The sequence below is a fragment of the Equus caballus genome, chromosome 20 (genome assembly GCF_041296265.1).
Source record: "Equus caballus isolate H_3958 breed thoroughbred chromosome 20, TB-T2T, whole genome shotgun sequence".
NCBI classification, from domain to species: domain Eukaryota; kingdom Metazoa; phylum Chordata; class Mammalia; order Perissodactyla; family Equidae; genus Equus; species Equus caballus.
Window position 1 is genome coordinate 54,333,831 of NC_091703.1, and position 16,665 is coordinate 54,350,495.

Sequence of the window (16,665 nt, forward strand, 5' to 3'; positions counted from 1 at the left end):
AACTTTGCCTTCCAACCATTTCAAATTAGTTCACTTGTAACAAACAAAGAAACATGCACATGCTTTACCATAATCCTTTACCAGGAGGCAACATTTACTTTAATACCTAGCATGTGAGGTGAGGTAACCCAGCTGACTGAGGGAGCCCAGGAGCCATGGTGTTCACCCCCTGGCTCTGCCAGCAACTGGCCGCAGGAGCTTTAGCAAGACTGGGAGTTTCCTTTTCTCACTGATACTTCATTAAAAGGTGGGAAGCATCCCGATTTCAGACTTTTTTTAAGATTTTATTTTTCCTTTTTCTCCCCAACGCCCCCTGGTACACAGTTGTGTATTTTTAGTTGTGGGTCCTTCTAGTTGTGGCATGTGGCACGTCGCCCCAGCATGGCCTGATGAATGGTGCCTTGTCCACGCCCAGGATCCGAACTGCCAAAACCCTGGGCCGCCGAAGCAGAGCATTCGAACTTAACTGCTCAGCCACGGGGCCAGTCCCCTCAGACATCTTAAAATGCGGACAAGTGCTTGCCGTGATTCTCAGATGCCACTGATTATAAGCTGCAACTCTACCGAGCTATGTTAAAATATGAAAAACTGTCTCTGAAAGTGGATGAAATGTGGTGGAAACACAAACTCGCAGAAGGGCAATAAAAAAAAGTGGCCGACAGAGCCTGTGCAGAGGAGTTAGGACTGGTGGGGAAGAAATGGCTTGTCTGGAGATGTGCCTGGGCCCTTAGGATATCCCCACCTGATTACAACCCTTCCTCTTTCTCCTTTAGAATACCATGCTTCCTCTACCTCGCAGTGTGTTAAGAGCACCGTTCCTCTTCTCAGCCTCGAAATCCAACTGGTCTCCACGTCCCACAGATCTTATCCCAGGAACAAGCGCGTACAATTAGCTCTCTTCGGTCTGTGCTTATGGCTGTGGCTCCAGGTGGGGCCTCATCACTGCCCTGGCCTCCTCCAATACCTCATCAGTTCTGGGATGGGCCCCAGGTTATCAGATTTCCACTGTTTTAGTTACTACCTCAAGAACCAAGGCCTAAGTCTATCAGCTCAAGGCCAGGGACCCTCTTTGTAAGGCGGTGGGAAGGGAAGTTCCCACATGAGAACACGGTAATGGGCGGGGGGACAGGTTGCGCACCTGGACTGTCGCTGGCGGTCACCTTGCAAAACGAGGCTATGGACACAACATCTGAGAGGACTTCAGAGAAGCAGACCAAAAGTTCTGCCCTCTGCCCTCAAGACTCTTCGGGTCAGGTGATCACTTAAACCCATCTGAGTTGGGTTTTCTGTCTCTCCCACTGAAAGCATCCTACCCAATTTGGCGGTGCTTGGCACTGAGATGTCTCACACGGATAGCTCTGCCACACAGCTTTCTAGATACAGTGAGACAAGTGCCCCCAGAACTGCTTCTGGCTCCCATTTGGTCCAAAGTGTAGATTAAGCATGGGTATAAAAGGATTAAAGTGTAAGCTAGTTGAGATGCCCTTTGGAGTCAGGAACTGTGTCATTTCACTTTATAGACAACCTTGCCCGCCAACACACACACACACTACACACTCAGTAGCGGACAAGGCAATGAATTAATAGAAAGAATGAATCAAGTATGGGCTAACAGAAGGGAACAGATTTTAGGCAGATTTGAAAGATGACAAGCCGGTCATCTTAGATCGCTTGAAGATGGGCCTTTAGACACGAGGTTAGATTTTTAAGTTACAGAGTAACAGAGTTACATAAATGGCACACGGCCCACGGAAGAAATCCTAGCAGTACAAGGACAGACAAGGAACAGGCTTGACGTAGGAGACGGAGCTATGTGAATTTGGAAAAGTCACTTGGCATCTTTAGGCCTTAGTTCTCCATTCTTTACAAAAAGGGGTCAGGGATAACACCTCTTACAGGGATGTTCTAAGAAGGTGCTCACATCCATAATACCTAAAACAACACAGACAAAGAAAGACTTATTTATGGGGTAATAAGGCAAAGATCATGCCATCAGTCACAGAAGAATTGGTAGGCACAGAGGAGGAATTCAAAATAACGACAAAATTTCTTGGGAGAGGAAGGATGTGGCCAACTAACAAGGAAGTAAAACCATCACTCACAGTCTACCATCTACTTAGGCATCCAAGTTACCCTAACAGAAGGTAAACAGCTTTGCCTTGATTTGTATAATTCATGTTGGAAATAAGACACCCAAGGATTGATACTCACCTCTAGAAGCAGGAGGATAATCAATAATTATAGAACAAGGTAGGAGGTACTGAAAAAAAAGATCCTTGCAAACATCAAACATCCAAAAATTAAGGTCTCTAACCAAAACAAAAAAAATCTCATTTCTCTTACCTCATTTTCAAAAGTGACTTCATAGGGATACTGGAATTCGAGGCTATGAAAACCTAGTTTTATTTGAATACTTTCCCAGTAATTTGAGATTCTACAGCTTTGTTCTTGGCCACATCCACTAAACCTCACTTCCCCTTCCCCAAGAAAAAAAATTAGGGAAGAAGGAAACACTGATCAAACCAGTATTTGGCATACCCCATGCTGGGCTCTCTCATTTGTTATTATCTCCTGAAATCCCTATAGCAATTCTGCAACACAAAACCCCCATTTACAGACAGGGAAATTGAGTCAAGGGGGTGAGGACAGTGTCTGAAGTTATGAGTTACTTTTCTTGAAAAATCTGAATCAAATTTGAACGTGCTTTCTACTTTCACTTTTCAGCAAAGTTCTATATTCTTTAAATCAGCCATCTGTAACCATCAATAACATTTTCCCTTCTGTCTTAAGTTAGAAACGGAAGAAAAAATAAAATGCAAAAAGAGAAACAGTACAGAAAAAGTTCCTGGCAATGATAAGTTATAATCTGGAGTATGACTCTAAAAGGGCCAAGAGTGACTTTTCTCTTTCCAGCGCGGAGCTTTCTCGGGGAATCCCGGGCAGCGTCTGAGCTGACTAAAAAGGGATCCACTTGTCCCCTAACCGCAGATGGAAATTTCAAGTGGTCGTCGACTGCCATCGAATGCAAAACTGGCTTGTCTGTTTCTGTAGATTCTGCACCAATGCTGCTGGCTGAGATATGCAAGCAAAACAAGTGCAAACCAACAGGTTATCTATCCAGTGGTTAGGGGCACAAGTTACAAAACCCAACGAGCAACATCAGCTCTTCAGGACAATCCTATAAAGCACTTCCTGCCACGGGTCCCGCTATTAAAGAATTAAGGCTGACGTATCCTCACAATTCCCTCGCCAGCACCCCTAGGTTCCCCAGCCCAGTTAATAAGTCATGCACTGGATTCTTCCATACAGGACCCACCCCCAAGCCCAAAGTTGGCCAAATGCATTCTGCAAATCTGCAATCAGCAACCCGGGGGATGAGCTTAACTGCAATCAGGAGGAGGGGAACCACCACCCTTGAGACACAAGGGCACGGAACAGTTGCGAGACAGTTTAAAAGAACAACTCTTGCTCCAGTCCTGGCTCTCTCCACCCCGGGGCGGGACGGCAGCAACGCGGGGGCAAGGGGGGCGGGGGGGGGGGGGACGGGCGTCGCTGACGTTGAAACTGTACAACGGCACTTTTCCTTACAACTCGCTACAGACGCGACCGCAGGGGTTCCCCCGGCCTGAGCCGCTCCAGCGCCGCCCCCGTCCCTCCGGCGCCCGGACTCTCCAAGGGCCGCCCAGGTCGCTCTCGAGTCCCCGCCCCTGCGCTTTCCCACCGGCCCCATCCATCCCCGAGGACCGCGGCTGCGGTTATCTGGTTTTAATAAAAACCGAAATGGTCCCAGGCTAGAGAGCTTCCCGCCGGGAGGCAGAGACGGAGGGAGGAAGAGAAAAAAGAAAAGGTCGGAGGATCCCTGCATCGCTGGCTCCAGGAGCTCCCCGCGGGGCGAGGGCGGGCGCGCCCTGGCTCTCGGTGCCCACCCGACCCGCGCCCCCGCAGAGGCTCTCCGAACTCACCCAGGTTTTGTTCTCCCCAAAGAAGGAGCGCTCTCCCTCTCAGCGGGAGCTGCCCTGGACCTCCGATCCGCGAGTTCATCCCGCCAGGGCGGGCGGACTTGAGCGCACAAGCCCATCCATCCTGCCCCTCGTCTGGGCACAGCGTGTGTCCCCGCGGCGCTGTCAGCGTGCAAAACGGCCAGCCCGCTACTTCCACGCGCCGAGCAGGTGCGACAGCATCACGCTGGAAACTCCCGAGGCGCCCAGCCTCGCGCCCGAGGTCCGAGCCCAGGAGGCCGGACTGGGGACCCCCGGAGCCGGCCAGGCTCCTCCGCCACTCGGGGGGAGCGCGGCCCGCGCCGGCAGCTATTCCGCGGTCCCGGGTTCGGGAGCTGACGGCGGTTCGCAGCCCTCACGTCCCGGCCGCGCACTCGCCCGGGTGTCATGGCCGAGCAGCGGCCCCGGGAGAAGTTTCCAAGAGCTAACGGCTTACCTCTTGGCCCCACGGGCGGCAGCAGCAGCTCGGAGAAGCGGCGAGGCGGCAGCAGGAGCACCCGTGGCAGCCCGAGCGGGGAAGGATGTTGGAGGGAGGCGCCGGCAGCGAGGCACCGCGGCGATGGGAAGAGGAAGGCGCCGGGTATCTACAATCAGAACGTGGGCTGACCGTGACGTCACAATGGCGCGGCCAGCCAATCGGGGCCCGAGGGCTGAATCAAGCGCTATGATGTCATGCGGCCGCGGAGCCAATCGCGAGACAATAGAACTTTCGTGATTGTAAATTCCAGAATCCGATGCAGTGGGGGAGCCGAGGCCGGGGTTGGTCCCCTCAGGTTCACGTGTGTCTGGGCAATTTTATCCCCTTTCTTCCTAATAAGCCTGCGTGGAACGCAGAGCCTGCGCAATAGCGACAATGAAGGTCCGATGCCCTGAACTCCGACTCTCCCGGTGCCAGGCGTGGCAGGGCGCTGTGGCCACGCTGGGACGGCAGAAGCGCACTCTCGTAACGGTCTCCTCTACGGTTCTGAAAGGGTTCTAGTTCCCCTTGGTTTTAGCTGAAAGGGTTAAACGCCTACGGGGACCGCTGGAGCGAAGGCCTGCAGTTGGACAAGATCAGGCAACAACCCAAAAAAGCGTTCGAAACGTGGGACAGCTGAACTCCCTTGTGATAGATTTACCGTGATTTTTCTTAGGGGTTCTGATTTTCCCTTAGAGGTCACTACCAACTCCATTTCTACGCTAGAAATTATTCCAAAAGCTTGTAAAAGGAGGAAGGGTGATGGAGTAAGTGAGGTATTTTCAGCTGGACGGATTCAAGCACTGAACACGAAGTGCTGTGTGCTCAGGGCGCTAATAGAAGATCTTTGCTGTTTTTCATTGATATTTGGATAATTTAAGGCCCTCAGCACCCTAGTATCCTACTCTTTCTCCCTGTCAAGGCCCGGAAGTCCTTTGGCCTTATGCTTTCTTACTGTATTCCTACTCCATCGAGTCAACCATTTAATGTACGCAAATTTATTGTTTTACATGTTTACAATGTAATGTTTATCATGTGCCAGCTGTGTCCCAGGCATTGGGCCGCTGCAGTAGGAATACAGGTGCACAAATTATATGCAAATTAGGTAATTTAAACATACACAAATAATTGAGATTTGTAACAAGTCAATTGCCATTCAACTCCACAAACAGAATGCCTTCGGTTTGTCAGATACTATGCTAGATGTTAGGAATAAAAACCTTCGAGGACCACCTCCCCCTGTAAAATGATACAGTCAGGAAACAACTACCATTGCAGAGTGGTAAATGCTACAGTGGACACCAAGACACACACATTAACTGGGAACTTTCTGTCAAGGGGCCTGTGAAAAGCATTCGCTAGAGGCGTAAGTGGGACAAAGTTATCTCCTTTATTCTTCACTCTTCTGCCAGCAGCCCAAGACCAGAGCTAGTTCAGCTCTCTGTCACCCTCTCCAAGTTCTGTCTTTCCAGGTTTTAAAAGTTTCGAATTTAACTTGATACTCCAAAAATCTCAAGTTTTACACCACGCTCCATTGTTTTCTTTGTGTTCACCTGTCAATAAAATGTTTTAAGCCCACACTACCAAAATATCTGTTTTTATTTTTGATTAAGGATTTATATAACTCTCAAGTCGTGCATTAAATATTAATTTGTTCTTATTTTAAAGTAAAAGTAAACATAAAGTTATAATATTTTATTCCTATCCCCCAAAGGATGCCTTTCCACATGCTCCTTGACAGACAGGTCTTAGTTAATCTGTGTATCTTGGTTTCCATTGTAGCGTTTTCCACTCTGCACTTGTGGTTGTTTCCTGACTGTACTGTCTTGCTCAAACCATGGAGTGCCTGAACCCCCCACCTTACGGTCCACTACTTTAGGTTGTAAACTCCATTGAAGGGAGAAACATGTTGAAATTTGCTCATTATTTATCCGCAGGTCCCTGGTATGTAAAAGGAGCTCAGTAAATACGTTTTGAATGAATGAATGAACTCCTTCTCCCACTCACCACTACCATCTTCATCCTGGTGCTTCCATTTTCTGCTCCAGAATTCCAACCATCTGTCTGATAGTCACGTCCCAGGACTCTTGACTCCTAACAAATCAAAGTTGGTCAGGTCATGTTCCCACTCTTCCTCCAGCCAGAGACTTAGGGTTCCCAATACATAGATGATTAAGGGGGGATGTCCTGCCCGCACACAACTCATCTTACACCCTACAGTGTAAACTGATTACCATGACCTCAGTATGAATTACTCCATGTTGCAGCACCATCACATTCATGGTCAAAGGGCAAGAAAAGCAGCAGAACTGAAATGACTCCTCAACTTACCTGTGGTACTTTTTTCCAAATAAATCAAAAGAATGCCTAGGATTGGGGCCGGCCTGATGGCTCGACTGTTAAGTGCACACGTTCCACTTTGGTGGCCCAGGATTCACCGGTTTGGATCCCAGGTGAACCTATGCACCGCTTGGCAAGCCATGCTGTGGTAGGCATCCCACATATAAAGCAGAGGAAGATGGCTATGGATGTTAGCTCAGGGCCTGTCTTCCTCAGCAAAAAGAGGAGGGTTGGTGGCAGATGTTAGCTCAGGGCTAATCTTCCTAAAAAAACAAACAAAAAAGAATGCTTAGGATTCAATGCCAGGGTTCACGGTACGTGTTCTAGTTAGCATCCAAATCAGATTCCTGGCCATCCAGGTTCCAGACACCACGCTGGAGCCATCCGAGTCCTTATAACCCACCTATCAAAAGTAAATCCGGGTGGTGCAGAAACAAAACACTGTAACTTGCGTGTTTCTTTGTAGCATTCATGTGGTCGTCCCCCGAGGAGTGACTATTGAATTATCTTCATTAAATAGTTAACTATTTTATTTCTTCTTCTCTTCTTCCTCCTATTTTTCTTTACTTTTAAATTCTAGTAGCATTTTTCCCTCTGCTCCTAGTTTCCTCAGTGGTCCTGAATCTCCTCCAACCACACGCTTGCAAGTGTATTAGAAGGTTACTTCAATATCACTCCTGAGAAAGAATATGTAACCCATTGGGACATTTGCTCTATTGTTATATAGCGTCTGTAGTTGAATCAAGAAATGTGATTGACAGTTTCATTTGCATGCCACTCTGATTAATGAGACTGTTGTTTCATTAAGGATGAAATACTGTAATCTGCTTGACATAATGAAACCTGTCTTTTGAAATAGGATGTTTGCCTCTGAACATTTAAAATTTGACTAAGACATAGGCCAAGGATAAGCTAGTTTCTGTAAGATTGCCACTATGCCTTCTCTTTTGGTTTCTACCTTTTTGTCCCCCTTCCCTGTCATCCTACTTTTTTCTTCTCTTCTACTTTGTGTCTTATCTTGTTGCCAGGGGTTCCCAGCGGCCTGGCTTGCCTTTGTTGGAGGCAGACAGAGATTAAAGCAGCTCCTTTCCTACTCAGGCCTTGCAGTCAGTTCCACACTTACATCGTTGACTTTGCGGCTACTCCTCTTCAGTGATGTTCACCCTGTCCTGAGGTTTATCTGTTCCTGCCCTTGAGTGTTCGTCTGGAAGGATGTGAACTACTTGAAGGCACTGCCCATGCTTGGCCTACTATGTTGTTTTTCCAGTGGCCAGCCGAACCTCTAGCAAAGAGCCGATACTCATAAATACCTGCTGAATGAATAAAGGATTTAAACTATTTCTGGATTCCCTGGTCTTTTCTTTTCCACTTCATTTTACACTTTAGTACTCTGTCTGGGAGGACCGGGCAATGAAAGGGGCCTGTGCCCTCAGTGCTCTCCATGGACAGTGACTTCCTAGGTGATATTATCACCCCGTTCACAGCTTTGAATTCCATCTATACTTTTCTGATTCCCGAATGTATTTCTCTGCCCAGACCTTTCCTCTGAATTCCAGACTTATATACTTAACTGCCTATTAATGACTTCCCTTAGTTGTCTAAAAGGCATTTCAAACTCAGAATAATCAAAAATGAACTCTTGGGGCTGGCCTGGTGGCGTAATGGCTAAGTTCATGCACTCTGCTTCGGTGGCCCAGGGTTCATAGGTTCGGATCCTGGACACAGACCTAGCATTGCTGGTCAAGCCATGCTGTGGCAGGGACCCACACAAAATAAAGGAGGATTGGCACAGATGTTAGCTCAGTGACAATCTTCCTCAAGCAAAAAAAGGAAAATTGGCACAGATGTTCGTTCAGGGCCAATCTTCCTCACAAAAAAGAGAAAAAAATGAACTCTTAATTTTTCCCCAAACCTGCTTCTCCCGTGGTCTTCCCCAGCTTTGTAAATGACAGCTCCGTTCATCTAGTTTCTCAAGTCAAACACCTTAGACTTATGTTAAGCTCTTCTCTTTCTCTCACATCCTACATCCATGCATCAGCAAAATCCTGCCTACTTGATCTTGAAAACATTTCCAGAACCTGTTAACTTTACACCACCTTTACCACAACCACTTGTTTAAGCAGCTATCACTTGTTGCCCAGAATTTTGCAATACCCTCCTAACCCAACCTCTACATCAGCTTTTGCCTCCTACAGTCTATTCCCAATCCAGCAGCCTGAGGGATCCTCCTCAAACCAAAGCCAGATCATGTGGCTTGTCTACTTAAAACCACCTATCAATTTCTCATGTCAGTAAAAGTCAAAACCCTTACAATGGCCTATAAGGTGCTTCATGACTTAGCACCTTACCATTTCTCTGACCTTCCAAAGCTACTCTGTCTCCCACCCACACTGGCCTCCTTCTTATTCCTTGAGCACACCAAGCACTAGACTGCCTCAGGGTCTTTGCACTTCCTCTTCCCCCATGCCTAGAATAATCTAATCCAGACATCTCCAAGGCTTACACCCGTGTTTCATTCTGATATCGATAAATGTCCTCTTCTTAGAGTTCTCCTTGATCACTCTAAATGTGCAGTATCTCCCTCTTTGCCTCTCATAGGCTAGAAGACTTTTACTCTGCTTAATTTTTCTCCTTAGCACTTATCCTGTCTGGCACACTCTGGGTTTACTTCTAATATTTGTTTCTTCCCCCTGCCATAAGCTTATTGAGGGCACAGACTTTGTTCTGTTCACCTCTGTATCCCCAGCACTTGGACCACTGCCTGGTACCTGGTAGGGGCTCATTAAATATTTACTCAATGGATAAATGAGTGAACAAATGAATGGAAAACTGAATTGCAAACAGGGGAGATGCTTTAACTAGGTACCACTTGGCCAAAAATGCAGTCTAAGAAAAAGAAAATACCAACTACCATAATTTAAAAATTATTATCTATGGGTATTATTTTTCTGTTCCCCATTAAAGATAATAGGTTTTTCCTGCCACGTTTTTGAAATTTTAAAATCTGAAAAATTAACACGCTTCAAAAGAATAACATTTTTAAAAGGCTATAAAGGAAGAAAGACTATAACTATGGTCATGCTGAAAAAGAAATCCCATTGTCCTAAATTAGTGTGAATTTGGGATATCTTACTTTTCTCTAAATGCATCAGATCTCTTGAATTTCAAGCACTTTTTCCTGAAATAGAAACTGTTATGATATTTATTTTAATGATGAATCAAATTTGGTACCAATTCTTTCTCTTTTTAGAACTTCTAAGTTTCTAAGGCCTTTCCCAATACATCTCATTTTACCCTTTTGGCACCATAAAGAAATGAGAAAATTGAGCTACAAAAGAGTTATGTGACGTACTCAGGGCTGCAAAGCCAGTTAGCACAGAATCAAGGTTGATTTCGGATCTCAGTTCTCAACTTCTTCAAATGCTTAGCTGTGTTAAAGATAAGATTTTAAACCAGGACAGATTCTCAATACGTCTTTTACTTTGCTGGTTAACAAAAGATAAATTTCATAACGGATTTATATCATTGTATAAGATATTAAAGAGTTAAAGATTTCTAGGAAGTAGACAAAAGCAGACGATAACCAAACATCTAGCCAAAAACTATAGAGTTAGCGATGTGGTTTCTGTTGTTAAGGAGTATGTTCTGCTTAAGCTGTGTGTTCTGCAAGTACTTTATGCTTTGCTGCCCTAATTCTATCATTTACAAAAGAAGTTCTCCCAAAATTAGCCGTGAGCGATTTAGTCATTCAAGGTCATGTGATGTTTTAGTTATATGCATAATGTGTCATAAAAGGCCTTGCTTTTGTGTACCTGCAAGATTAGACATGCTCTTATATGTCAAAAACTGGTAGTACGATTTCTTTCTACAATTTCAAGTTCACATTTGTATTTTTTGTGGGGAAGTTTGGCCCTGAGCTAACATCCACTGCCAATCTTCCTCTTTTTGCTTAAGGAAGATTGTTGCTGAGCTAACATCTATGCCAGTCTTCTTCTACTTTTGTATGTGGGATGCTGCCACAGCATGGCTTGAGAAGTATATAGGTCCATGCCCAGGATCCGAACCTGCAAACCCTGGGCTGCAGAAGCAGAGTGCTCAAACCTATGCCAGTGGGCGGGCCCCTCAAGTTCACTTTTTGCCAGGGGTGAATGTGGCATCCTAAGACTCAGATGAAATTCTACAAGTGTGTGTTGCTGTTCAATTATTTTTGCAGACTATTGCTTGGCACCTGATTGTGAAGCACACTTCTTTTTTCAAATTCACATAATCCCTAAGGTCAGGTTTACTCAGTCAATTCCCTTTCAGGTTAAATAGCATTACAGTATTCTCTTCTATCCTGAATGATTAAATGACACACTGCCCTCTATCAGATATATTTTAATAGAATGAACTCCGGTATAAAACTTAAAAAGCTATCAGGTAGATATCCTAGATGCATAAAATTGAGGCAATTGTAGGCTGTCCAAAATCTAGAAAATAAAAAGTACAATAATAGATTACTACTTTTGCACTTTGCTGATCAATAAGATAACGTCTACATAGTCTTAATCTATACCCAGTCCTTTCATTTTTTTCTCCACCTCCCTCTGCCCTTTCTGCTTCCCTGAATGTGACCTAGAACAGAATGTTTCTTTCCTACTCTCCCCATAACCAGAGCACTCTGTGAAGACCTTTATCACTTATAATGTTACCATTGTAATTATGTGTCTATACCTCTCTTCCCCAACTCAAGGCCAGAAAATGTGTCATTCATCTTTGTTCTTGTAGCATCATGCTATGCCAGATACATAGTAGTCATTCAATAAATGTTTATTGAACTGGACTCTCAAAAGACCATTTACTTTCTTCATGCTAAAGACAGCAAATAAGGCACAGTAGGATGTTTCAGGATATGCAAGCAAGACTTTTGGAGCCCCAAATTCATTCCATCAGTTTAACGTGCTTTGATAACATGGCAGGCAGTTTCCGAAAGCGTGCCCAGTGATCTCTGGCACCTGATATTCATGCCCACGGGCTGGACCTAGTAATTTGCTCTTAACAGATAGAAAGGACATGGCAAAAATGATGAAATGACACTTGCAAGATCAGGTTAGAAAAGAAGTGACGTCTATCTTACTGGCACTCTCTGTATAGCTTCTTGGCTTGCATATTTGATGAAGCAAAGTGCCACGGTGGAGATGCTCACATAAGAAACTAAGGGTGGCCTCTGACCAATAGACAGTTAGGAACTGAGGTTCTCAGTATCACAGCCGACAAAGAACCGAATCCTGCCAATGACCACATGAGTGACCCCAGAAGGGGATCTCTCCCCAGTAAAGCCTTGAAATGATTTACAGGCCCAGTTGATATCTTTTTATTTTTTTTCTGCTTTATCTCCCCAAACCCCCCAGTACATAGTTGTATATCTTAGTTTCAGGTCCTTCTAGTTGTGGGATGTGGGACGCAGCCTCAACGTGGCATGACGAGCAGTGCCATGTCCGCGCCCAGGATCGAACCCTGGGCGGCTGCAGTGGAGCTCGCGAACTTAACCACTCGGCCACGGAGCCCGCCCCCCAGTAGATATCTTGATTGTAGTCTGTGAGAAACCCTGAAGCAGAGAACCCAGCTAAGTAAACGATGCCCCATTTCTCACCTACAGAAACTTTGGGATAAAAAAATGTTTCAAGCTACTAAGTTTGGAGATAATTTGTTATAAAGCAATAGATAACTAACACAGACATCAATAGTTTTCCTTTTAAAAACAGAATCAGAAACAGAAGAATTGAAATAAAGTTTATTTACTTTACCTGTCAGAACAATCAAGATATGCCTAGTATTTTGATAACTATGTCAACATGCCAGTTACAAAATTTGCCTTTTCCAATATGGCTTCTCATATCACAGGAAAACATTTACACATATGGGGATAGGTTGCCAAATTTCAGAAGGAGGAGGTAGAGACAAGGCAGGCCACTCCGTAAATAAATTAAGCTGCTGCCTCATTGAATGAGGGCTTCCTGGGAAGGGACCTCATTCCCAGCCCAACATCAATAAACATTTGCTCAACTCAGGAGGCTAGTCAAGCAGCTCAGATTTTCATTTCATTTATTATTTCGACTTAAAGCATTACAGGTTACTGTTAAAACACAAACACTATACGGAAAGAATAATACATTGTACTTTCATCCACTAATGAGTAGAGCCAATTAGTTTATTGCATCAGCTAATTAAGGAGTAACTAAGCTATGAAAGCCTGGAAAGTTGGGTTGTGGCTAAATAATCAAGAAAAATTCCCAAAGACTAGGGATAAAGGGTGCCACAGTGAGTACCCATAGGACAAGCATAAAAGGACACAATTAATATTCAAGAAACATTCATGAATGCTCTATTCATTTTTAAATTACCCTGGACACCTAGTTGGGTATCTGGAAGTCAGTGGATGCTAAGTATATATTTACTGAATATTCTTTGGGGACCTCTTATGTGCCAGGAACTGAGATAATAAAACTACAATACTCGGTAAAAAGTGATGTTTTGCGCTTAACAAATGCAAAAAAAGTGCTACGGGAATTTAGACGTTGGCGAGGACGGGGAAAGAGAATTGAAACAGCAAGGCCTTTCCAAAGGCCATACCTCCTGCCTAAAACTGCTCACCTCCCCCTTTTCCTGGTCTTAACTTAAAAGTCATCTTTTTCAGATAGGTCTTTCCTATTACCGTGACTAAAACCAGTCTCTCCTCTTTTCATTTTCCCTTCCTCGGCCCTACTTTATACTTAGTTCGCAGCACTTCTCACAATCTATAATTGTTTTGCTTACTTATTTTTATCCCTGCCTTCCCAATTAGACTTGAAACTTCAGGATGCCAGAAACAAGTCTGCCTTGTTCACTGGGGTGTGCCAGGCATAAAATACGCGCGCAACTGATGTTTGTCAAAGGACCGAACGTAAACTATGAAGTCAAAAAAGGGTACTGATGTCGGGGTGGAAGAAAGCTGCGTGTCCAGACATGGATTCCAATCATAGCTCTTCCTCCGAAGAGCTGGGCCATCTTTGCACATCGTGCTCTGGGCACCCAGGAGGGATCCTCGGGGAAGGGACTCCTTTGTCGCCCGCCCGAGAGGCGGGAGCAGCTTTCTTTGGCTCGCCCCGCCCCGCCCCAAGTCTGGACCGCAGCCCCCCCAGGCTCCCCATCACTTCCGGGCCCCCACACCCAGCCCTGGGACCAGAGACCGTTCACTGGGCCCCCTCCTCCACTCGCGAGGCGTGGGGACCGTTACTCGCCCGCGGCGCAGGGAGGGGCCGCCACCGCCCAGTGCCCCTCGGTCGCCCTCCCCCGCCGGACGCCTGCGGGTCCCCGCCCCGCTCCCCCGCCGCGGTCACCCCATTCATCCCGCGGCTGCACCCGCCAATCACCGTGCACCGTCTGCGCTGCATCTGGCGATGGGGCGGGGCCTCGCGAGGCGCGCGCTCGCCCCTTTCCCTCCCCGAGCTTGCGCCGGGGCCGGGTCATTCCCGGGCAATGACCGGCCTCGTCCTCGCGCTGACCCGGCCGGGGACGGGGAGTGGGGGTGGGGGAGGCTCCGAGCCAAGGAGAGGAGAGTTGTGCGGTCCGGATTGAGGAGTCCTGGGATCCGAGGGTGGCCGAGGCCTTGGGGGAAGAAATGCAGAGTGGCCTTGACTCTGGTGGTCCCACGCCCCTCGGATCCGGAGCCCAGAGCATCCAGATTGGCGCTTTGGACGTTCCCTGTCCCGCGACAAGCGACTGGGTGGAACTGCGCGGGGCGGGAGAAGAGAGGAGATGAGGCAGCAAGAAACTGTGTGTCTGCGGACAGCTCAGCCCGCCTCTGACTCTAGGGCAGGCCTGTGGAGAGAAGCCTTGACTCGTTACTCATCTTTAAGACTTCTTTTATAATTGGCGAATTAGCCCTGCGTTGTAGACTTTGTTAATGCTTGTCCAGGCTGCTGAGAGTGAGGATGAAACAAAAGGCTGCTCCTGTTGAGCTTAGAATTATATTTACTTTTGTATCCCCATAAACTGTGTGATAGTGAGAACATTTCTCTTGGTATATTTCATAAGTGGGCGTTTTTTTTTTCTTCTGCATATCTCTCATAGTGTCTTATTCACCAGGAAGGCTGAGAGGAAACCTAGCAGCTTTTCTTTTGGCAAAGGTCACCTCTTCCTTCCTCCCACCTGCTCACCCCCCTAAAAAACCTTAAAGGCACAGACAGCAGTTTGACCACAAACTGTTGCTAGATTTTTCGCTTCGTCTGTAATCCTCCTAACCAGTCTGTAGGAATAGGTATCATCACTCATTTTAGATGTCACAACAGGCTTAGAGATTAAGCCGGCCAAGGTTGCAGTTTGTAAGTGACAAAGTTTGAGCTCTCTCCACACTTCTTTCCCCCAGATCATGAAATTTCAGTCCACGGTAAATGGAAGGTGGAAAGGAACCCAATGCTTTCGGAGTCCTTGGCTAAGGACGGGGCATCAAGCACCTGCAAGCACCTCTTGGAGGTGGGTTTGCATTTCTTGAGAACTCTGTTGGGTGCATAGCTTTCATGCCAGGACTTTGAAGGGTAGAAGAAGAGCTCCTTGAAGCTCTGAAATGCCAGGTCACACATGGGCTGAAGTCTTTCGTAACCCTAGTCTGACCTGAAACAAAAGCCCTTTTCGTAACTAAGTGTTGCCAACCTGGATGCTGGAAGGCTGCCCAGGTCTTGTTCGCGGATTTCAGTCTTTGTGGCAAGAGAGTGCAGAAAAGTTGGATCAAAGACAGAGTTAATTAGGTCACAGCTTCTTTTAGGGGAGAGAAAGCAGCGAACTATGATTGGACTTTTGTCTCAATCCGATTTAACAGATTGGCAGAGTCTGTCTGCTCCATGCTCCATGCTGTGGGCACACAAAGATGGGCGAGCAGCTTTTCCTGCCTGCTGGAGAAGATTACGGTTGGAGCGAGGTGCATTAGTGAGTCGAGTGTATGAAAAACTAGCAAAGGGAGGCAGCACATAAAGCAACTGTAGATCAGTACAAGGCAAGAGTTATGGCGGGTGCAGTGAGCTTTGACAGAGGAGCGTAGGTCAAGATTCAGAAGGAGGAGAGGAGGCTCCTTTAGGCTCCAAGCTGAGCAGTCAGAATTTTTCTTCACCAAGCAGCCAGAGTGGCCTTTAAAAAGAAATGCCAACCCAACATCCATAAACACCCTTTAGCAGCTTTCCCAGTGTGCTTGGTATCAACTCCCTAATCCTTACCGTGATGTAAAGATCTGCATAAGCTCTGCTTGCTTCCGGGCCCATCCTCCGGGGCACCACTGTCTGTACTTGCACGTAAAACTCATCTCTTCGATTCTCAGAGATGAAACTCTTTCTCACCCCAGGCCTTTTAAACATGCTGTCCCTTTTGTCTGGTCACTTCACTAACCTGTCCCCCTTCTGTACTGTTTTCTCCAGCTCTCTGTCCTTCCATCTCAGCTTCAAGTTGCTTCTTTTTCTGAAAAACTTCCCTTCTAAATAATGCCAACTATTGTAACTCTCATCACCTGCTTTTCTTTTTTTCCAGGCACTTATCAAAATTTGTAAGATACTGTTATTTGTGTGATTATCTCTTAATATCTGCCTGTCCTATCGTCTCACTCTTGTTTCTATAGTGCTTATAACAATTTATAATATATATTTGTGCACTTGTTTGTTTTTGTGTCTGGTGGTCCTATCTGCTTTTGGGTTCCATGCAGACATGGTTTTGTTTCCCATTATATGCAGTGGTTAGCACAATGCTTCGCCCATTGTCAGTGCTCAATAAATATTTTTTGAATGAATGTTTGGAATCACTTGGTCTAGAATACATGTTGAGGAATATGGGAGAAATATATGTGGGAGGCAGGCTGAGTAAGGTAGA

The 16,665-nt window shown here is 46.2% G+C and overlaps 1 protein-coding gene across 3 annotated transcripts in view; it reads right to left on the reverse strand.

The window, feature by feature from the left end:
* ELOVL5 (ELOVL fatty acid elongase 5) overlaps positions 1-4,979 on the reverse strand; it is a 68,437-nt gene extending 63,458 nt beyond the window's left edge. The window contains exon 1 of one of the 3 annotated variants that reach the window (XM_014734495.3): positions 4,435-4,979. Coding sequence is in view for 1 of the 3 variants with exons in the window: in XM_070245683.1 (XP_070101784.1) it covers positions 3,963-4,041 (79 nt within the window). In the remaining 2 variants the exon portion in view is untranslated. Of the gene's footprint in view, positions 1-3,962 lie in introns of all 3 variants that reach the window. The other 2 variants (XM_023625099.2, XM_070245683.1) reach the window with 2 other exon arrangements.
* Positions 4,980-16,665: the final 11,686 nt, after the last annotated feature.